Source organism: Mustela putorius, unplaced genomic scaffold (genome assembly GCF_011764305.1).
Source record: "Mustela putorius furo isolate JIRA1106 unplaced genomic scaffold, ASM1176430v1.1 tig00003834_pilon_pilon_pilon, whole genome shotgun sequence".
In the NCBI taxonomy this organism is placed as follows: domain Eukaryota; kingdom Metazoa; phylum Chordata; class Mammalia; order Carnivora; family Mustelidae; genus Mustela; species Mustela putorius.
This window is the reverse complement of record NW_025421987.1, coordinates 47,328,412-47,351,361: the sequence shown is the minus strand read 5'-3', so window position 1 is coordinate 47,351,361 and position 22,950 is coordinate 47,328,412. Positions and strand designations below refer to the sequence as shown.

At 37.8% G+C, this 22,950-nt stretch overlaps 1 protein-coding gene across 4 annotated transcripts in view; it reads left to right on the top strand.

Moving 5' to 3' along the window:
- XRN1 (5'-3' exoribonuclease 1) overlaps positions 1-12,090 on the top strand; it is a 104,395-nt gene extending 92,305 nt beyond the window's left edge. For 3 of the 4 annotated variants that reach the window (XM_004754480.3, XM_004754484.3, XM_045088467.1), the window contains 3 exons: positions 5,839-5,877; positions 6,255-6,415; positions 7,047-12,090. In XM_004754480.3, coding sequence (XP_004754537.1) covers positions 5,839-5,877; positions 6,255-6,415; positions 7,047-7,349 — 503 coding nt within the window. In that variant the 3' untranslated portion in view covers positions 7,350-12,090. The remainder of the gene's footprint in view (positions 1-5,838; positions 5,878-6,254; positions 6,416-7,046) is intronic. The other variant, XM_004754481.3, reaches the window with a different exon arrangement.
- The last annotated feature ends 10,860 nt before the right edge of the window (positions 12,091-22,950 follow it).

Here is a 22,950-nt window from a genome sequence, read left to right as displayed (position 1 = left end):
TCTCACTCTCTATCAAATAAATACATAAATAAATAAGCAATCTTTTCATTAATTAAATGAAATAAATACTTGTTAATGAGTTACTGTTGTTGTTTTTTTTTAGATTTTATTTACTTATTTGACAGACAGAGATCACAAGCAGGCAGCGAGGCAGGCAGAGAGGGGGAAGCAGGCTCCGCACTGAGCAGAGAGCCTGATGAGGGTCTTGAACCCAGGACCCTAAGATTATGACCTGAGCCGAAGGCAGAGGCTTAACCCACTGAGCCACCCAGGCACCCCTGAGTTACTGTTTTTAAAAAGTTATTTTAAGAAGCATCATTTTGAGGAAACCAAAAAATTTATTTAAATGTCTAGGGAATGTAAGAAGGAATTAGGAGAAGTCAGTCTGAAACCAGAGCCTGTAGATTCATGTAGAAATACTATTCCCTTTTACAGCTTCTAGTTTGGATATAGTAGGACTGTTCTTTGTTCTGGGCAGCCCCATATTCCCCAGTAGCTGCCAACAGATGAATTCGGGTTTAAGTCAGACATCAAAGCACAGGTAGGGAAAGGGGAGAGAAAACAGAAGTGGAAGGAGTAAAAAACAGGTAAGACTTTGAAGCTGCAGATATGAAAGAAACTTTCCCTTGATGATGAAGGAAGTGAAGAATGAAGGAGTTTTTAAGCTTACTGTGTATCTCTTAATATTCTCTATCTTCCTCCTTCAAATGTAGAACCTCAGTTATCAAGCAGGTATCTCCCTGCTTTCTGTAGCCATGTGGGGTCTTCATATGTTCGGAGGGAATGAAAGGGTCACTGTGGAATCAGGATTTTTGTCCAGACTCTTTTATTAACTGATTTTGAGAAAATCATGTAACTTCTTTGGAACTCCCATTTTCTTATTTATGCTAGACTATGTCCAGGATTTCTATGAGACTACCATTTTGTAATTTTATCATTCTAAATCTTCAGCTCATTAAACATGTCTTTTATTGCCTCGTTTTTCTAATAGCAGTTGACTTCTTCATATCCTGATTATCATTTTTAAACCAATCATTTGTTTATTTCGAGTTTACAAAATTTCTGAGCCTACTGTGTGCCAGGAGCTCTACATACCTATTCTTCTCTGCAAACATTAGAAAATTTAATAATACTGATTAAACAAGTTTTCCCTTCTCTTTGCCCAAACTACATGAAACTGAATAGTAAGTGTGATTTTAAAAGTATAAACCTACAAGGACAGAGATGAAAGAGGAAGTACCAGCAGATTAGAAATTTGAAAAGAGTTTGTGGTAAGAAAATCAACTGAAGGAGTAGTAACTAATTTAGCAGAGCATGAGTCAGTTACAAACTAAAATATCTGTAGAAGATAATACAAATTAGTTGATGAGTAGCTCATCCCTGACAGATCCCAAGAGATTCAGAACTTAGAAGTGTCAGAAGCTATCAGCGCTTCCAGTGAGGCATGGGCTGAAAAGAGGAGGATTGTTTCGAAGTCTGAATGTGGAGGAATGGGACTGCTCCTCCTTCCCCCACACAGGCAGTTGCCTCTTCAGGTAGAGCACTGGAGGTATGTGCTCCATAAGGTTTCCTAGATATGGGGACAACAGGCACAGAGTAGAGATATAAGACTGAAAACTGATATTAAGGTAAATTTCCTTTTTGCCATCCTGTTCTCAGTTTGTAGCCAGCCATAGCTCATATAGGAAGTAGGAAGATGGTTCTTTTCAGAAATTCATTGAACTGTGAAGAAAAGACCTAATGACTTTTGGAAGAAAGACAAAAGGCTGGCTCACCACCAAATAACGAAATGGATCTTTCTAGGGCTATTCTAGAGAGAAGCTCTCAAGTCATGTAGCCCCTTAATACAAACACTGCTTCTAATCACAGTTTTAGTGCTCTTTAATATGAATAGATACAAGACTGTGAGAGATCTGGAACATTTGGGGGAAAATCTCTAACATTAAAAGAGAGAGAGAATGTAGGAAGTAAAACTTCAAAGATAGCTCATGGTTAATATTCTTAAAGAGATGAAACAGTATTGCAACTAAAATATAAGAACAAGAATGTAAGAGGGAAAAAAAGAACGATTGGAGAATAAGAACTAAATTGTTAAGTTGAAATTTTAAATTCCAAGAGATAAAGCCTTACCAAAGCCAAAGAACTCTCAGGAAGAACAAGATAAAAAGTGGAAAATCAGAAAGAATGGAGATTTAGAGGAAGAGTACACAGATCCAGGACCTGTCTAATTGGAGTTCCAGAACAAAGAACCAGAGACAAAGGTAGGAAAGGAAGAAAGTATCAAAGAAATAAGATAAAAATGTTTCCTGGACTAAAGGACATGCAGCTCCAAGTTGAAAGGGCCACCAAATGCTTAGCACAATGAATGAAAAAAGAGATTGCCTTGAAATTGAGAATACCAAATGATAAAGAGGTTGTCTGAAGACAACTGGGAAGCACTGAGCATTGAATACATCAAAATTCTGAGGCAGAATTAGTTTTATCTTAGATTTCTTTGTAGAGTCAAACTATAAGTCTAGTACAAGGTGGAATAAAAACATTTTTAGACATGCTAATCTCCTTCTTATGCATCCTTAAGGAGCTAGAGGATTGATTATATGTTCCAGCAAAACAAAGTAGTTGTAAGAGAGACAGAAAGAAAAGGAGAAAGAAAAAAGGAAGACACAAAGAAGGAAAGAAAATACGAAAGAAAAACCATAAGACTACACCACAAGAGGTCTAGTATACTAACACAATGAATGGAAGTCCCAGTGTACCAGCTGCTCAGCAGCTGTAGAAAGTAACTCTTCCCAATTGGAAGAGCAGAGGGAGGTCTTAGAAGGTAAGATAGTTATCTGATAAATGGGCAGCATCTGGAAGAACATCTAGGATAGGTACATAGAAGAGTTAGAAGAGTAAGAAGTTTTAAGAAGATAATTACTTTTCAAAGAGTAGGGACGCCTGGGTGGCTTACTTGGTCTTTGGCTGAGGTCATGATCCTGGGGTCTGGGATTGAGTCCTGCATTGGACTCCCTGCTTAGTGGGGAGCCTACTTCTTCTGCCTGCCGCTCCATCTGCTTGTGCTTGCTCTCTCTCTTGCTCTCTCTCTTTCTCTGTCTCCCTCTGACAAATTAAAAAAACTTTAAAAATACTTAAATTTTTTAAAAAACAGTAAAACAGTTTTACAAGAAAAGAACATAATCAGAGTACCTACTTGGCTTTGCAATGACAATATTTACAAAACCACATACTGTAAACCCCACTTATATATTTAAACAAATATATTTGTTTAAATCATAAATAATAAATAATGATATGTTTTTATTGGAAAAACAGAGAAAGTAGTAAGGAGTGATATAAAATAATTTTGATTTTGATCTACCTGAATTCTGATCTATTTTACTAGGAAGTCAGTAGACCTAAAAATGCATAACATTGAAAAATCAGTAGTAGTAGAAGCAAATTATTGAACAGTGGTAGAAATAAACAGCTTAAACAGTTAAACCTGGGATCATCTACTCTATTATGTTGAAAATATTTTTATTACAATGTGTATATACTACTTTGACTTTTTAAGAAAATGTAATTTGTTTAAGGACGTAAGTTCCTGAGTAGCAAAACTAGCATTCATACCCAAGTCTTTCTAACTCCAAAGTCCATGGTTTTGTTACTGTACTGCACTGGTATTTCTTCAACTGTATAGACAATGCTTTAGTCATAAAATTTTTGTGACTGAATAAATCTGATGTTTTCATATAGCTCAAGGAAGTAAGTTCACTGTGACTTCCAAAATCTAATTTGACAGCTTTTTCTCTTTCAAAAGTGAACCCAGTAACTATATATAAATCTTTAGTATAATTAATATGTGTAGGTTATGAGATGTATTATCTAAAAAGAATGATTGTTTTTCCACTTATTGATATTTTACAGCTTGATATTTTTACCTTTTTTGTGTTATTACACTTATATTCATTAGTATATCATGTTTATGATACTGTATTCCTATCTCCCAAGAATTTTAAGGTTATAATTGGAATTCTTTTGGTCTCATAATAGGTGTTCTCCCATGGTCCATTTCAATTGGACCATATTATACATGATATAAATAAAAGCCAAGAGATTTCAATGTTAATCAGGAGAAAAAACTGAATCATCAGATTAACATTTTAAAGTTATTTTGTAGATTTCTATTTTCTGGTATTAAAAGTCCCAGTGGAAAAAAAGTGGAGGAAAGTGTATTTTATATTTAGAACAGTGATTTTTTGAGGGGGAAATTGTGGAACTGATCCTTGCAGAAGATAATTAGCATCTTTTAAACAGATCTTGTTAACATTATGACTTGCACCAAAGTGGCTTATAGTTAGTAGTACTGAGACCTGATTTTCTGAATATTTTTAGCATTTTTCATATTAAAAGTTGTCTTCATCCTAGATGTTGTACATGTATAATTCAAAACACTAAAATATATGATTCTTTTCCTGATGCCAAAATTTCTTAAGTGGCTGAATTATTAAGCTATACTGTCTTACAGGTTTGGCTGCCTTTTTATCTCTCTGAAAAGAAGTTTTGAACACAGTGCATATCTTATTCAGTGGTGATGTGCTAATGTCCCACTTGTCATTTTTTTAAAGAGTTTATTTATTTATTTTAAAGAGAGGGAGAGAGAGCACATGTGCCAACTGGGGGAGGGGCAGAAGGACAAGGAGAGGAAATCTCACTCAAGCAGACTCCACACTAAGCGCAGAGCCCAGCTTTGGGCTTGATCTCACAACCCTGAGATCATGACCTGAGCTGAAATCAAGAGTCAGATGCCCAACTGACTGAGCCACTCAGGCACCCCAGGAATCTGTATTGTTAACAAGCTCCACAGATGGATTCTTACACAGTCACTACCAGTGCAGCATTTAGAAACTACTACATTAAACGATGACAAGTTTGGGGCACATGGGCAGCTCACTGGTTAAGAGTCCAACTCTTGGTTCTGGCCCAGGACAGGATCTCAGGGTCGTGAGGTAGATCCCCACATCAGGCTCCCTGCTAGGCATGGAGCCTGTTTAAGATTCTGTTTTCTTCTCCCTCTGCCCCTCCCTCCCCTTTAAAAACAAAGAGACACACAAAAACTACAGATTCCTTGGATTCCTCAAAAAATTAAGAATAAGGGATCATATGATCCAACAATCTATTTCTGGTTATTTACCCAAAGAAAACAAAAACACTAATTCAGAAAGATGTATGCACGCTTATGGAAGAAACCTGAATGTCCATCAAAGTAAAACTGAGAAAAGCAAATACCGTATGATTTCATTTGTATGTGGAATCCCAAAACAGAAACAGACTCATAAATGTAGATTAAACTGGTGGTTACCAGAGGAGAAGGGAGTGGGGGATGGGCAAACAGGTAAAGGGACTGAGGTACAAACTTCTATTTATAAAATAAGTCACAAAGACAAAAGGAACAGCAGAGGGAATATATTCAATAATATTTTAATAACTTTTTATGGTGACAGGTAGTAACCACACTTATGGTGAGCACTTTATTGTACTCACTGTACTCACTATTGTACACTGACACTCATATTGTGTATCAACTGTACTTCAGAAAATACAGATTCCTGGTTCCCTCCAAGTCTGATAGGCCTGGGGTCTTCCCCAGGAATCTGTATTTCACAAGCTCCCCAGGTGATTCCAATACACAAATCAGTTTTGGAAACCACGGTTCAGTGTACATTTAGTAAGAAACAAAATGTAATTTTTAAAAATCCTTTAATTAAGAATACTAGAATAGGGAAAAGAAAGATTCTGCATGTGAAATGAAAGTGATCAGATTTCAAGACTTGAGCTTTTTTGGTTTTTTTGTAGGCTGGGATCACTATGGAAGCAACTTAGCATTGGGGGCAGGTGAGATCCTTAAGATTTCTCTTTGTGCCCTGACTTTTCTTCCCCAAGGGACAGTTTCATGATCCTTTCATTAAATAGTATTACAAATATTCCTAAAGCTCATATAACTATATGGTACTCTTGGCCTTTGTAAGTCAGACAGCATAATGACAAGCTAACTTAATACTTAATACTTAATACTTCACAGTCCTAAGGGAGGGGCTCCTGAGGTGGAATGTTGTAAGCAAAATGGATTACAAGTTCAGTGTATGCCCTTTGTCAAGATGAAAAACAAAAAACAAAAACAAAATAAAGGGGGCAGCGGAAAGAGATCTCAGATTTCAGGACTCTGATGATACCATTTTACTAAAAAAGAAATTGTCCATGATTTTTAACAGCTAATATAATGCCTTCATCATCTCACCTCTTTGGCTCCATGCCATGGGGACCACCAGTGCCAGTTCCTGGGAAACCATTTCATCATCCTTCATATTCTGGGACCATGCCAGTGGCTGGGGGAATGCCAGGTGGTGTGCACAATCAGTTCATACCTCTACAGGTGAGATCTGAAAAGAGAATAACTATATTTTTAAGAGAGTAATTTGCTAATGCTCAAGGACTGTTGAGAAAAATTTGTTTACTTAATTATTACTGATTAAAGGCCAACCAGAAGCCCAGTACTGGTCCGGGTGCTTAGAATATATATTAATGACCCATGCTCAGGGTGCCTGGCTGGCTCTGTCAGTAGAGTATACAATTCTTGCTCTCAGGGTCATGAGTTCAAGCCCCACATTGAGTGTAGAGATTACTTAAAAAATATATATATATACATATATATTTTTTTAAGAATATATATTATGACCATCAGTGACCAGTGTGACCTGGCCCCTACTCTCTTGAGTTTGTGTTCTAATAAATAACAATAATTACAGCAAGTAATATCCTTTTCTAGCACAAAGTGATTTTAAAATCAGGAATATAAATTGTTTTTAACTTATAGAGAATTTAAAAATTTTCTTTATGATTAAGCTATGGAGAATTTTTAAATTTCCTTTATTTTCTTAAGTCTGGTTTGTAGACTGTAAGTGGAAGTCACAGGTCAGCATGATTGACAGCTATTAGCAACATGGTTTATGACACTAGTTTTTTCTGCGTACATTGATAATTAACAACACTTTTATTCCTTAAAGGTTACTAAAAAAAGGGTTGCAAATAAAAAGAACTTGGAGAGTAAGGAGGCCCAGAGTTCTCACGCTACCCCACTTCAGACTAGCCAGCCAGGGTCTTCCAGTGTCACCAAAGTGATTCCACAGGAGAGTTCATCTGCTTCCTTAAAGTCCTCTCAGATTACTCAGCCTGCGTCTTCTTTTCAAGTTGAAGCTGCCTCCCAAGGCCATAGTATGTCTCATCACAAGTCAACACCAAGCTCTTCTTCAAGAAGAAAATCAAGAAAACTGGCCGTCAATTTTGGCGTTTCTAAACCTTCTGAATAAATTTGGTATCTGGAATTAATTTCTTTCCTTTCCACCCACCTTTTTAGAAATCCATATCTGTGTCTCATAAAAAATTAGAATGTGCTATTTTAAAGTACATTTTGATTAAAAAATTTCCTTTCAGGTAAAATTTTTTAATTTGTCAGGCACTTTTCATGCTATATCAAATTGTGCATCTTAAACATGTGCAGTTTGTTTTACATCAATTATACCTCAGTAAAGCTATAAAAAAGAAAAACTAAATTAAACCTTGTGTTAAAATAGTATCAGTGGACTAAGCATTAAAATGTACCACTCTAACTCTTGGCCTCTCATCAACAGAAGTATCCTGAACCATGAATTAGACATCATAGTGCAATAATAAAAAAATTTTTTACACTATTGAGGGATAATTAAATGGAGCTTGAAAATTGGGCCTCAATCTACTGAATGTGGATTTTATTTCTCTTTTTAATGATGTGACAGGTTTGTCAGGAGAATGGCTCTTATTTATAAGTATTTTAACTTAGCATTTTGTTGTCTCTGAGGGTCCTTTAGACCTGCTGTGAAATGATCACACTTGTTGTGGTGCTGCCAGTTTTGCTTTATTCTAAATTTTGTACCAAAGCAACTTTAGAATACTGATCAGAGTATTTCATTTAACTGCTTAGAACTATAAATAGCAATCTAGATTTGAGCAAGTAATTACAATTTTTTAGATGACTCAAGAACCAGCATTAGAAATTTCTAATAAAATTAAGTTTCAAAATCTACAGGGTACAACAACTCCAAATTAATCTTCTAATAGAATAAAATAAGATATATTAATCATGTTGTTAGTTTAAATAAATTGTGTTATTCTTTTGTATAGCTTTTTACTTGCTTAAACATATATGAGAGCTTCTTTGTTGGTCCATGTGTAGTGTTTCTTGAGATTGATGAAATTTTTAAAAAAATTCTGAGGTGTGCTATAATACAGGCACAGTCAGTTTGTGATGTACTTTATTTATATGACAAACGCCTGTCTCATTCTGTTTCCATATTTTTAGCTTTATGCTGAACTGTTCAGTGACTCTGGCATTTTGTCCTTGCATGTCATGTGTGAAGTGTGTATTGTTCAAGCTGTGGCTGTTGAAATCATTTTAGAATTTATGAAAATTTCTCAGTGGTACCAGGGCCTGAGTTTTTTTTATATATGTATATAAATATGTACACACACACATATATATATATATTTATCCTTTAGTTTTTGTGATATGCTTATATTTTTAAGGAAGTAAGTTATCATAATTTTTTTAAAAGTAGGAACCATAATGTTTATATGGAGCTACTTATTATTATATCCAGTTTCATTTAACTCATTAAAAACCCTGCCATGAGTCCTAAAGTAGTCTATTTGGTTTTTTTTAAGTGCTGGTATTGAACTAAATGGATTCCTTTCTCTAACTGCTGATTTCAGAGTTTCTCTAAATGTTAATAGGATATTTGTGTATTAGTAGTGCCTTTAGTGTAAGAGATAAGTGTTCATTATCTGTCATTTATTATAGTCATGTGAGTTTCTGTGATTTTATTTTCTGTTAATTTTCTAGATTCAGATGTTCATTGGTTCCCAGCATGCCCTTGTTGGGAATGTTTATCTGTAGGGGGATCTTGTATAATGAAGCTCAAATAATTCTGTGTTTGTCCTTAGTGTCCCACAAACTCTGTTTGTTTTAAAAGGAAATCTGTATTATGAGAATACAATACAAAAAAGTTAAAGTGTGATAATAATGTTCTGTTAACCTCTTAACTACTTTAAAGTATGTAATTTTTTTTTTTTTGCTTAAAGTATGTAATATTTTTAATCTTATGTACCTGTACAAACTCCAGCATTCAAGAATTGCCTCACTCATCACTGCTTTGTGGCCCCTCTAAAAACAGCATACAACCCACATCTCTTTTAGAGTACAAAGGAAGGAGCATGTGCCATCTTCTGAAAACTCCAAGATAAATTTCAAAAAGCATATTGCCACCAGACCCATAGGATATTTCCCCAGTGTTTGAGCAAAGTGAGCTGATAATTCTACATGAGTAGGCAGCAAAAGTGTTTTCTTTGTATTCCTTCCTCCCTTTTTAAAAAAACACGTAGTATTCTAAAGGTCAGGATTGAAGAGAGATTAAAATATAGGAAAGAGCTTGATAATGATGAGATTAGTGGTCAGGCCTTCATCTTTTCCTTTCCCTTTGTAGACCTATTCCAAATGTGGGCATGAGATCAATAGGAGATCAGCAGGACTTGTGCCTCCCTGTGCAGGACATAAGGAACAGAGACTGTTTTTATCTCATGATAATCTTGAGGAGATTGGATTCGCTGATAGTATGGGAAACTTACAATTTTTCCGTCTTGGATTGGGCAAACTCAGATCAGCTCAAAGTTTAGAAATATGCCCATTTGATTGTTGAATCTGCTGTAAACTTTCTGTGAAAGCTGTGGTCTCAATAAGGCACAGAAGAGCAGAATCCCCAGATTGCTTCATGCTTCCATGTAACCAAGTTAGTTCCACGTAACTAAATATTCTTATTCAGTTAATTTCTTTTTTTTTTTTTTTGAGTGCATTAAGTGAATTTTGAAATTGATTCTACTAGTTTCATTGTTCCTTGTTACAATCGCCTGCGTTGCCTGATCATCACCTAGTTTTATAATTGGACAAAATCTATTAATTGATTTAAACATCACGTAGACTAAGGTCTTAAACATCTGAGAGTCAGTTGCGTGAGACATTAATTTTGCCTGTCAGTGTACCTTGGTTTCAGTTTAAGATGTTGCTTGCTTTTCGGAGGGATAAGGAGTTCTTTTAAAACTGAAAAGATAAGGTTTGTTTTAGTTTTTGTTTCTATTTAGTTTTTGTTTCTTCATCAAGATGAAGAACTCTTGATGCAGGATTTTTGTTGTTTTTCCTTTCCTATGATCAGGTATTTGCTTTGGTTTTATTGGTTATTTGGTTATTTTCCAACTAATCTAGAATCTTCATTTAAGGGGAGAAGCAGTGAGGGAGGACTTGGAAGAAAGAAACCAATTAAATAAGATACTTCCAATCACTGAATTTTCAGACTATATTCTATCTTTCTAGATCAAGGAAGCAGGTAAGTTGCAGGGGCTTTTTTAGTCACTTTCCGTCTGTTCTATTTGTATTACTGAATCATACTTTTTTGTAGTGGTTGTCTAATTTTTACCTTAGGGTGAATAACACTGTCCAGATCTCCACTGAAGTTAGGCCTAATGTGTTTGTCTCGTTTTTCAGAGTATCTTTTTTAAAGCAACAGTGTACAATTTCCCAACTTTTCAAGCTTGCTATGTTTCTTAGGGTCATCTTGCTTCCAAATTGTGTTTTTACTATAGAGGAGAACTAATTTATTGGAGAGATATAACTGTGACAAGTTTTGTCTACTTAAAAAAAAAAAATCACTTAAGTTCCTTTATCATTTTTCTAGAGATCGTGATAGCACTCAAACTGGTAGTGTTCTTTATGCATATTTTGTAAGCTTCGTCAATGGAACAGTCTTTTTCACAGGAGCATCCTTTTCTAGTCAGGATAAAGCTTAAAATTCCAGAAATGAAGATTTTCAAACTGACCTGGTTCGTATTTCCATCAGACCTCTACATCTTCCGCTAGGGAGCAGTAAGAGACTGTGTTAAAACAGACAGACAACAGTGGTGAGTCAGCAGGCATGTTGAAGTGTCTCTATTACCATAACATACTGAGTTAACAGCTCTGGTATTGCTGATCTTTCCCCTTCCCCCCTCCCAGAGAGAGGGTGGGGGGAAACACATGTAAAATAGTTTTAGTAATTAAAAATATCAGCAATCTATAGCTGCTTTTGTGTTTGTTTGTATGTATGTCAGTGAACCAGCAATTATGCCTTGCTCAATCAATGCATTCAGCCATCTCAAGTGCAATTTGTGATGGAGACTCTGGTTTCCAGTAGATAGTTTTACATAGTAAAACCTGCAAAAATTAATTTTTTCCCAGCAGTACACCCATTGCTTTTGATTTCAACAATTGATATACTTTTAAATTGCCTAGGCCAAATAATTAAGTTCATACAGATGTTTTAGTAATTTGAAGCCAAATTCTCATTCTGTTTCTCATGAATAATAGGACTGAGAATTTGGTCCACAGTTTGCTTTAAGTTATTTTACTCCTTTTTCTTTACAGCTAAGGGGCTCTTTCCTTTGTTTGGGGGTTTGGTTTTTTTGTTGTTTTGCTGCCTCGGGTGTCTTACATTTTCTTTTGCTTGCACCCAGTTGCTTCTCTGAGGGTTTTCCTCTATTTTGATATATGGGTAATAAATAGTGTGTTGTATCAATCAAAATGTTCAACATTCTATTCATTTAAACAATATAATTCATACATATATACCTTAATTCATTTCTTTTCTCACATGGCTATTTTATAAGTAACTGGAATTTTTCATTAGATCTTATACAGAGCAGTATTTTATTAAAAATTGAAAAGGGAAGACTTTTATGTGCTCATTTTGTAGTTTTTGTTTTATAAATATCTTTACATTATCTGCAATTAAAGTGTTTTAAACTTGCATTGGAATGGACTCCGAATGTATTTTTGTGTTAAGTTGTACATTTGTAGATCTCTAGCATGAAGTTAGCCTCAAAATGTTGTGCAGAAGGATTTTAAAATATGAGTCACTGAAAGAGTTTAAAAATCTATACATGTTAAATGCTATATGGATTTTAATTAAACACTTGAGAATGATTTCATAAGCTGTTTGTTCTTGTATATTTACATTACTATCAAAAGTAGGAACATTATAGTATTCACTTAAACCCTCTATCCTTTTACATCTGTGTTTTGAATCTATGTCATTTAGAGTAAACTGAGACAGATTGGTTGGTGGAAAAAGTCTGTGAAGATTGTAGATTCCGATGGCCAGTGTTCAGAACCTTACTCTTCTTACCACTGGTTGTAAATAAATGGTTATCATATTAGCATTGCCAAGTGATGTAAAGCCAAAGCCTCAGTTTCTTCATCTTCTGAAAGATGAAACACTCTTTGTTGTTACTATGTATAAAGCACTAGGTACATACTAGGTGTATTACAAATGTTAGTAAATAAGGATTTGTCCTGTGTATATGAAAATCTTTTAACTGGGTCCCAAACACAGAGTCCTCTGGATGGTGCCAAATACCTCTATGTTTTTCCCACTGCATCACTCTCCATTGTCCAGTTTGTAGAGTCCTTGTGCTTCACTTGGGCATCTGGGAGACTCGACTCTGTTTTTTTTTCCCCATCCCAATCTTCACCATCTTTTCTACCATGCAAGGGAAGTTTCTTACAGAGGCTCATAGAAAGAGACTTTAATTTCTACAGATACGACTGGGCAATCTACAAATAACATCTTGCTAATTTCAGCTGTGCCTCACAATGTAACTCTTGACACAGTATTTTACCCAAATCTCCCAATGATATCAGTGGAAAGGAGTTGGAAAGAAGGGTTAAGGAGGGAAGAAAATTTCTTCCTACTCTATCTGCTTCCAGTTCTGCCCGATAAACCTCAGACTGCCTCTCATCTTATACTTCCCTCAAGATCCCAAGGAGCAATCACATCCTGATAGAGTATTTGGCCCCCTGATCCAGCAGGAGGCCTGTGGTGTAGGCTTACCAGTAGAGACTTAGCAAGCTATTTTTCCACTTCATTCCCCCAGTTTGTCTGATCCTCACACTGAGATCCATTGTAATAACCCCTCTCCACCCCAACTCTACAGCATTCTTGGGGCTTCCTTCCAATCTTGGTACCAATCTTCTGATATGAGCATCAGAACTAAACAAACCAGGGCACCTGGGTGGCTCAGTCAGTTAAATGTCTGCTTTCAGCTCAGTTCATGAACCCAGAGTCCTGGGATGCAGCCCCCTTGTCCAGCTCCCTGCTCAGTGGGGATTCTGCTTCTCCCTCTGCCCCTCCCATGTTCTTACTGTCTCTCAAATAAATAAATAAAATCTTAAAAAAAAAATGATTTAAAACAAAACAAAACAAAACCTACTCAAGCTAGTTTAAGGAAAGGAACTTTGTTTCAGGAAATTGGGGCATTCTTACAGAATCCAATCCAGGAAGTACAATCAGGCCTTCCAGGAACCAGACCTTAGTCAGGGGCTTACTATCCAGTTCAGTCAGTCTCCTCTGCAGGGGGCTATAAGGCCTGTAACTCTGTAGATCAGGACACTCATCTGTAGTAGGGGTGAGAGGGAAGCAGAGAGAAGGGCAGGTTATTTTGAGAAACTGCCCCTACTGGGGCTGTGAGTTGATAAGGAAATGCCAACCCCTCTAAGACAGGCTCTTAAGCAACAACCATATCCTGAGCCAGCAATCCTTACTGTATTTACATAAAAGAAGGCCTGCAAAACAGTTTACCGTAATAGTAACCAAAGCTAACTGTAGGACATGCTTGCAAACTGCTCTCATAAAGGGTTATCCCTGCTCAACTTAAACTTGAAAATGGTTGCCTTTAGAATTTTCCAATATTTTATGGAGTCACTGATTCATACAGTTGTGGGAGTCTTAGCCATGTTTCACTGAGTTCCTAGATAGAGGATGAACAAAAAGTCTACTCATCATGAAATGCTTACTAAGTACCTAATATCCCAAGCCAATGTTACAAATGGTTTACACAGATAACTCCTTTAATCCTCATAACACTATCATGTAAATAGGTTTTACGTCTGCAATAGTCCTGACTCCAAATCCTACACTCTGAAGCACTTTGCTATACCAGAAGGTTCAGGTTTCATATTTACATCAACACTGTGTCATTATATTATGAATAGACTCTCATTCATTTTATTTGCTTTTTATTGGTATTTTTTAAGGGTTTAACACAAACGAAGTATTAACCAATGTGAGTAAGACCTCATCTTGACTTATTGACATAAAGTCAATAGAAGAGGGACAAATAAACCACCAGGCACAATACCAGTCTAACCAGTACACAAGAAGGGAAACTCATAGGCTGGAAAGGTATCAGTTTCTTTTCTGAAGGAGCTACATCCCAAAGGACTTATGTGAGGGGAGGAGACTGATCAGGACTGAATTATGTGTGGTGCTAATTAAGAGAGGTCAGAAGTAAATAGGTAAAGTTAGACACTAGATCATAAAGAACATTGCAGACCATGTTAAAGTGTTTGAATTTCATCCTCGAGGCTGTCTAAGTCCATGCTCTTTCACCTGGATATAACAAAATCCCACTTAAACTAGCTCAGGAAGAAAATAAAATGAGGGTAGGAGTAGAAGATTTATCATACAGTTGCAGGAAAATTGCCTAGAATCCGAGAGGAAGAACACAGCTGGGCTTCAAAAGGGCCTGGTCCAAGAACAAGAAAGCTATCAGGAACATAGGTATCTACCTTTTCTAGCCTCACCTCGGCCTATCTAACACTCATGGCTTCCATGTTCCAGCTGTACACTGCTTCAGTTCCAGCAACCAACCTAGGACTAGCATGTCTCCATGCTTCTAGGAGTAAGGCAAGTAAGGTCAACTAATATAAACATGGCTGCTGTGGCCCATTCCTATGGAGGAGTGTTCTTTATAGAGCAAGATGGGTCAGGATGGGACTACATCCCCAGAAGCCCTTCTATTAGGACTATTAATATGATTTTAAGAAGGGTGGCATCATATAGACTTAATTAGAGGAAATCATAGAAAGCTGTTTCAGTAATCCAAGTACAAATGAAGCAGCTGCACCAATTCTTAGTCACTCCTGTTGTTCAGTAGGTTGAATATCAAAGTGAAAGAAGAAATGTGGAATCAGGATCAACCTTCTCAGGTTGACCCATTAATATTTAATCAGAGATCCTCTCTGGTATATTGCAGTTCATGGTGTATTTGGTCACAATGCCTTCCTGAGAAGAACTACTTTCTCCCATATTCTCCATATATGACCTGCTGAGTCTCTTTTTTGTCTAAGAAATATGAGTTCTTTCCAAGACATCATTCTCAGCCTGATAATACTTCCTAGAATGTCAAATATTGATTGATGTCTACAACCATATTCATGGATTGTCAGGAATATAAACTCCTATTTCTTACCAAGAATGTATCACCAAGTCAGAGCTACTCTCAACCACAAGGTCATGGGTGGCAATGAGGTACTCTGCCTATTGTGTTAGAACGCCACGTTCTATAAAAGACAACAGAGCACATATTGATGGACAAAAATCCCTTATGCCCAAGGCTGGGCATTACTCCACTCTTGTCGGTTTCTGGGCTTTACAGTTTTTTTTTTTTTTAAAGATTTTATTTATTTATTTGACAGAGAGAAATTACAAGTACACTGAGAGGCAGGCAGAGAGAGAGAGAAGGAAGCAGGCTCCCTGATGAGCAGAGAGCCCGATGCGGGACTCGATCCCAGGACCCTGAGATCATGACCTGAGCCGAAGGCAGCGGCTTAACCCACTGAGCCACCCAGGCGCCCCTGGGCTTTACAGTTTGTATTATTCACAGGTGCAAGTCGCTTATTAAGACATTAATTGTGTCTCCATGAATATAGCTCTGAAGTTCTGTACTTCTGTGCAAAGTTTTGCCAAAGCCAACTGTCCCAAATCCCTGCTTTTTTAGAGGGAGGCAGCAAAAGAGTGCCCTCAAGAGTCCAGACTGACTTCAAGGAAGCCATCATGATGGTAGAGAGCTTTCCCAAGTGGATCAGTGTCTTTCCCTATCCATTCCAAACCTGTGGAGTAACAGGCCTGAGCCAGCTGTTTGCAGGACCAGGATGGCAGTAATCCTTGTATGAAACAGTAAGTCTATCTTTATTCTCTTTGACATGGAGGAATTGGTGCTCAACATCCTTATTGTGACTAAACCTCCAGTTGAGCAGGCTGAGAAGATGTACAGATCCCTAGGTATGTCACCATTCTTTATATCCCTCTATGTCTGACATTTTTTTATGGAATGTGGCCGAAAATGAATGAATAAAACAATGTTTTAAAAAGAGACCATTCTCAAGCACCTGGGTGGCTTAGTCGATTAAGCATCCAGGTTTGATTTCGATTCAGGCCATGGTTGCGAGATGGAGCTCTGCACTGGGTTTGGAGACTTGCTTGGGATTCTCTTTCTCACTTTCCACCCGACCCACAACCCCTCCCTTTCTTAAAAAGAGCATTCTCTCAAAACTGGTTTTGACAACCTTCAGCAAAACTTAAGCATACGGCATTCTAGTTGCAATTTTGTCTGTGGGGATTCTTCAGTCATGTTCATTCTAGGAATATGTTCCCACTTCAGTGATTCATGTTACTGGGCCTGTAACATGTAAGAGCAGACAAACCATTGTGGCATCCCCAGGTACATGTGAGGCAGAAGTGTTCTGCAAAGAAAGCAAGACGTGATACAGCAGGAGAGGACAGCTTTCTGGCAGAAGGCAAGAAATAATTAGAGGACATGCCAGTGGGAACCCGGTGTAGATTTAGTGGGGCTAGCAGTGCGGAAGGGAGAATCTGTAGCACTACTTGAAGGACATATTTCGAAATAGTATGTGTCACGTGTATTAGGTGAGTGCCTACTATGAGCCAGGAAATTCAGGTTTTAGGGAAGAACTCCAAAAGAGGGGAAAGAGAAACAAAGGCTCAGCCGGCATACAGACTGTTCCCTTCATACAGAAATGACTGCATATTTATAACACAATGCTCCGACCTCATTCAGGACCCTAAAGACCAATTTTCTTTCTCTCTTCTTTAATCAGAACCTTAAAAAGTAAGCTGGCATGATTTCCAAGCAAAGAAGGACTTTTGACAAGGAATTCTGCTCTTTTCCTTCACCGCAAAATAACAGGTTTTCTCTTCTGGGGAATGAACATACTGGCCCCTGCTTAAGAACAGTAGATGTTAGCCACAGCTCATTGTCTTTGTCTATTCCTCTCTGGAAAGAAGAAAGCATTACAGAGCGATAGCAGAGAGTCCTCATGAGAGGGCTTGGCAGAGAAGAGGATGCAAAGCCCGATTAGCAGCATCAGAAAAATGCTGGTGTCCACAGCAGGAAGCCCAGGAGCTTAAACCCCAGGATCTGTCCACATTGCAGCATCAGCTAGGAGACAAACTATTAGTGCACTTTTTGTGACCTTTGATTTTTCTTTTTTTTTTTATATGTTTTGAACATTAATATATTTTTTTAAAGATTTTATTTATTTATTTGACAGAGAGAGATCACAAGTAGGCAGAGAGGCAGGCAGAGAGAGAGAGAGGAGGAAGCAGGCTCCCTGCTGAGCAGAGAGCCCAACTCAGGGCTCGATCCCAGGATCCTGAGATCATGACCTGAGCCAAAGGCAGCGGCTTAACCCACTGAGCCACCCAGGTGCCCTGATTTTTCTTTTTAAGGCTGAAGTCCATCATTGCTAAATAATTATCTTTTCGGAATTCAACACACACAAATCACTTTCCCCACTTGGACAGCCTAATCAAACAGCAGCAGAGTCTTCACCAGGATCTCTGGGGGTTGCTAGCGAGTTCTTTTCCAGTTACATTTCTTTAGGGCCACTAAGTGAAAGAGGTAGTCTTTTATTGTTGCTGTTATAACATCATCGTGTGGTGTTTCCACACTTTTTAGTAGCAAAGAATATAGATCACAATTGCATGAGTCATCATTGATTCCTCCCCATCACACAAAACTGGTTCTCAAGTCCTGGTGCATTGTCATCTTCTGTATTTGCCCTCTTCCTTTTATCCTCATGATTATTGCCTTAATACAAGTTCACTTCCTCCCATATGTGGCCTATTGCGATAGTCCCCTATTTTCCCTGCTTCCAGCCTTGAACCAGTCCAATTCCTTTAAAAAAAAAGGTAAATACTGTTCACAGATCAAGTGCTTTTTAGCATTCTGTTATTTACCTCACCAAGTGTTGTGACACAGACATTTTATTTTATTGTGATCACAACACAAGATCTACCTTCTCTATAAATTTTTAAGTATATAACACCTTGTTGTTACTATGGGTACAATATTGTGCAGCAGATTTTTAGAACTTATTTAACTGAAGTGTGTTGCAGCCCACCCAGCCACTGTGAAGCCAGCTCCCAGGGAGCAGCAAGAGGGGCCCCACCCAGCTCCTTCCCTGGGACCCACACTCAGCCTCTCAGCCCCCAGCTGCCACAGCTTTGAACTGTGTCTGTGAGCATCCGAGCTTTATCTCCACTTATTTTGTGCATCTATTAACAGGTGTGTCCTAAGGTATCAGAAAAGCCCAAGAGAGGTTATTTTTGAGGTCTGGGAATGCACAATCTTTTTTCCCCATGTAGTTAATGGTAATTATTTCTTCACTTTACACCATTTTGACTTACGGAAGATTTCATAGAAATGGACTTCTTTCAGACAGTGGGGGAACCTGTAGCTGCCCAGAGTACTGGGGGACTGACATTCTCTGTTTCTTGCTGCGATGCAAGGGGAAGGACATATCTCCAATGTGGTAATCTTGCCAAAAAAATACCTCTCCTGATTTTAATAAACACAAACCGTCTAACAAATAGAGGATTTATGGAACAAATCCAGTCCAGACAACTGGACTAATCTCTTCCAAAAATGTAGGGAGCAGGGAATACTGGGGGAGGCTCAAGAAACCTAACACTCAAAAACAATGTGTGACCCTTGACTGGATCTAGTCAGGGGGGAAAAAACATTGATGAGACATTTTGTGGAACGGTGGGCATTTCTGAGTATAGGTGATGTTGATTTAGTGTCAGTTTTCTCAGATGCACTAATGATATAGTTACATAGGAGATGTTCTTAATCTTGGAAGACGCACATTGAAGTATTTAGGAATGAAGTGTCATATATCTGCCTCCCCCTTTCAGATGGTCTGGCATTAAGGAGGTACAGACAAAGATGGAGGCAGTGTGGTAAGAAGTCAACAGCAGCCCTTTGGATGAGGACTATTCAGGTATGAATACTAAAATACTGCTTTTCAGCTTTTGTGCATGTTCAAAAATGTTTTTAAATGCTTCTGAGGAGGGACAAATGTGGAGATAGGTGAGTTGCTGTTTTTCATAATAAGTCTTGTGGAGTATTTGACTCTATAAACTACATACATGTTTAACTCTGATCAGAATGAAAACCAATCAAATAAAATGTCAAGACTAATTGGAGAAATGTTTCAACATTAAGAAATGCTGTATAATACTCAAATCAGTACTAATTAGAGATGAGTACTTTCAAAACTTGGCAGTTGTGTCTTAGAGCTGGAATTTACCTTGAAGAACCTCTCAGCTTGCTTCCCGCATTGTAATGATTAATAAAATGAAGCTCAGGGGAGTTGAGTGACTTGCCCGAGCTCAAGCACCCAGATAGCAGCACAGCCAGGTCCAGAGGCCAGATCCCCTCACTTGTATTCCAAAAATTTTCCTTTATATGCCATAAATTATTTATCTCCTATTGGACAACTCTATTGCATAGTGAATAAGCAGCTGTTCCACCGTCTGTGCTCTTTTCTCAAGAAAAGTAAGGACAACAATGGGTGCAAGTGTAGGAGGAAGGAAAAAAAATAAGCCAAGAAGGCCACAGTTGGATATTAGCTGAGAAGGGAAATTGAGACTGATTTGCAGCGTGGTTACTCTCAGGCAATAAAGAATTCATTCTCACAAATTAGAGGGTTTCATCTGTTCACACTGTAATTGGCTATTAGAGCTTAGTAATTGAAACTAAGAAGCTTGTAAGCCTTTGGCTCCCAACATTTGGCCCAGCTGTCAAAAGTCAGCACGGTCAAGATGGACAAAGGAGCTTTGTTGCTGTTCCTGGTGAACGTGAGATTTTTAGACAAAGAAAAATCGTTTCTCAGAATTTGAGGTACTTAATCTGTTTTTAAAAATATCTGTCCAGTTTCATTGCCAAGTTTTAAGATCCCAAACAATAAGAAGGGTGGGTTTGATGATATATACTTTATTATTTGTTATTTATTACTTCCCCTATATTATAAAAATTTCCCACACATAAAAGGTGAAAAAATAACTTCAGTTAACATCCATACACATACCACCAAAATTCTACCACTGATATTTTCCTATTCTTACTCTATCAAGTATCTAACCATCTATGCATCTCTCTTTCCATTTAACAATCCTTCTTACTTTTGTATGCTTTTCAAAGTAAGTTGCAGACATCTTTATACTTTCCCTGAAACATTTCAGCATTCAGCATCCATGTCATATATATATATTTATACACACACACACACACACAAACACATATTTAGTGAGGGAGGGAGAAGGGGCAAAGGGAGGAGGAGAGAGAATTTTTTTTTTTAATTTTTACTTATTTATTTGACAGAGAGACACACAGCTAGAGAAGGAACACAGCAGAGGGAGTGGGAAAGGGAGAAGCAGGCCTCCGGTGGAGCAGGGAGCCCCATGCAGGGCTTGATCCCAGGACCCTGGGGTCATGACCAGAGCTGAAAGCAGACATCTAATGACTGAGCCACCCAGGGGCCCTGAGGAGAGAGAATTTTAAGCTTTTAGGCAGAACCGCCTCTGAACATGGGTGCTTGATCCAGGAACCCTGAAATCATGACCTGAGTCAAAATCCAGAGGCAGACGCTTAACTGACTGAGACACCCAGGTGCCCTATTAAGTCAATATTTTAATGGTTCCTTTTTGTTTCTTCAGAGTTAAAATTTACATAAAATGAAATGTACAGATTTTAAGTATTCAGTTACCTATGTTCCAGCAAATATATGCACATAAACAAACTAAATCATTACAAGACACAGAACATGAGCATTACATACAGAAAATTTCCTTATACCCTCTCCTAATAAATCTCTACTTACAACAACTCAGAGGCAACCATTGTTCTGAAACTTGTTCACCAAAAATTAATTTTGCCATTTTCTAGAATTTTATATTCATGGGAAAATGCAGTTCTGCATTCATTCTTTATGCAAGGTTTCTTTTACCAGTATGTTTTAGAATTCATTCATGTTGTGTGTATCAATAGTACGTTTCTCTTTATTTCTAAACAGTGGCCCATTGTGTGAAGGACATAGTGTGTGATTTATTCTCCAACTGAGGACCAGCTGAGCTGTTTCCAGTTTGGGGCTCAAAATGCTGCCCTGGATGTTCTTATACAAGTCTTTCTCTGGACATTTGTTTTCATTTATCTTGGGGAAATATCTAGGTATGGAATGTGTGGGTCATAGGATACGCATATTTTTAGTTTCATAAGCAACTGTCAGACTTTTTTCAAAGTGGCCATACCGTCCTATACTGCACCACCAATGTAGAAGAATTTGAGTCCCTCCACATGTCCACCATTTGTCCTGGTAGCCTTTAATTGTAGCCATTCTGGTAGTGTGTTGAATATTATTTATTTTTTTTGATAAATGCATTTTTTAAATTTCTATATTTATTTTATTTATTTAAAGATTTTATTTATTTATTTGAGAAACAGAGATCACGAGTAGGCAGAGCAGGCAGAGAGAGAGGAGGATACAGGCTCCCTGGTTTTTTTGTTTTTTTTTTTAAGATTTTATTTATTTATTTGTCATAGAGAGAGAAGCGAGAGCAGGCACAGGCAGACAGAGTGGCAGGCAGAGGCAGAGGGAGAAGCAGGCTCCCTGCCAAGCAAGGAGCCCGATGTGGGACTCGATCCCAGGACGCCGGGATCATGACCTGAGCTGAAGGCAGCCGCTTAACCAACTGAGCCACCCAGGCGTCCCCCAGGCTCCCTGTTGAGTAGAGAGTTCAATGTGGGGCTCGATCCCAGGACTCTGAGATCACGACCTGAACGAAGGCAGAGGCTTAACTCCCTGAGCCACCCAGGTGCCCCAGATAAATGCATTTAATGCAATCAAAGTCAGTCTGTTTTTATAAAAAGTAGTCTACCCATGCTTAGAGGAGTTGAGAAGGCTTTATTGTGTTGCACTCACAGGAAACTGGGATAGTTTACAACATGTACATGTACTCTCTCTTTTTAGAATTTGTCTAATTTTATAGTTGTTGTTGGTGGTGGTGTTTTACTGTGGTAAAGTACACGTCACAAAATTTACCTTCTTAGCAGTTTTAAAGTGTATAATACAGTGGTACTAAGTACATTCATGGTGTGTGTGACCGTTACCACTAGCCAGTTGGAGAACCTTCTCATTACCCCAATGGAAACCCTCACTTGTCGCTTCTCATTCTCCTTCCTCCCAGCCCTTGGCAACCATTAGTCTGGTTTTTTTGTTGTTGTTTTTTTTTTTTATTTCCTATGGATTTTCTTAGTCTAAGTATTTCATATAAGTAGAATAACAATATGTGGTTGTTTATGATTATTTGATATCAGGTATAATTATAGATTCTTTGGATGACAGAACACAAGAATACTCTAGATAGAGGAAAGGCAGAACATGTTGTTATTTATAGCTCCAAAGGAGAGAAGGGCTGCTTCACAGGGCCACACAGGGATTTGTGCCTGCAGACAAGGTAACAACAAGGTAAAGTTGGAACTTAAGGAGACAATTTATGTATGACAAGAAGGGTGAGATGAAGAAGTTTTGTGGGCTTCCTGAGATTTGAGAATTTTTTGTAACAAGTTTTATTTACATTGTAGTTCGTTAACATAGAGTGTAGTATTGGTTTCAGGAGTAAAACTTAGTGATTCATCACAAGTGCCCTC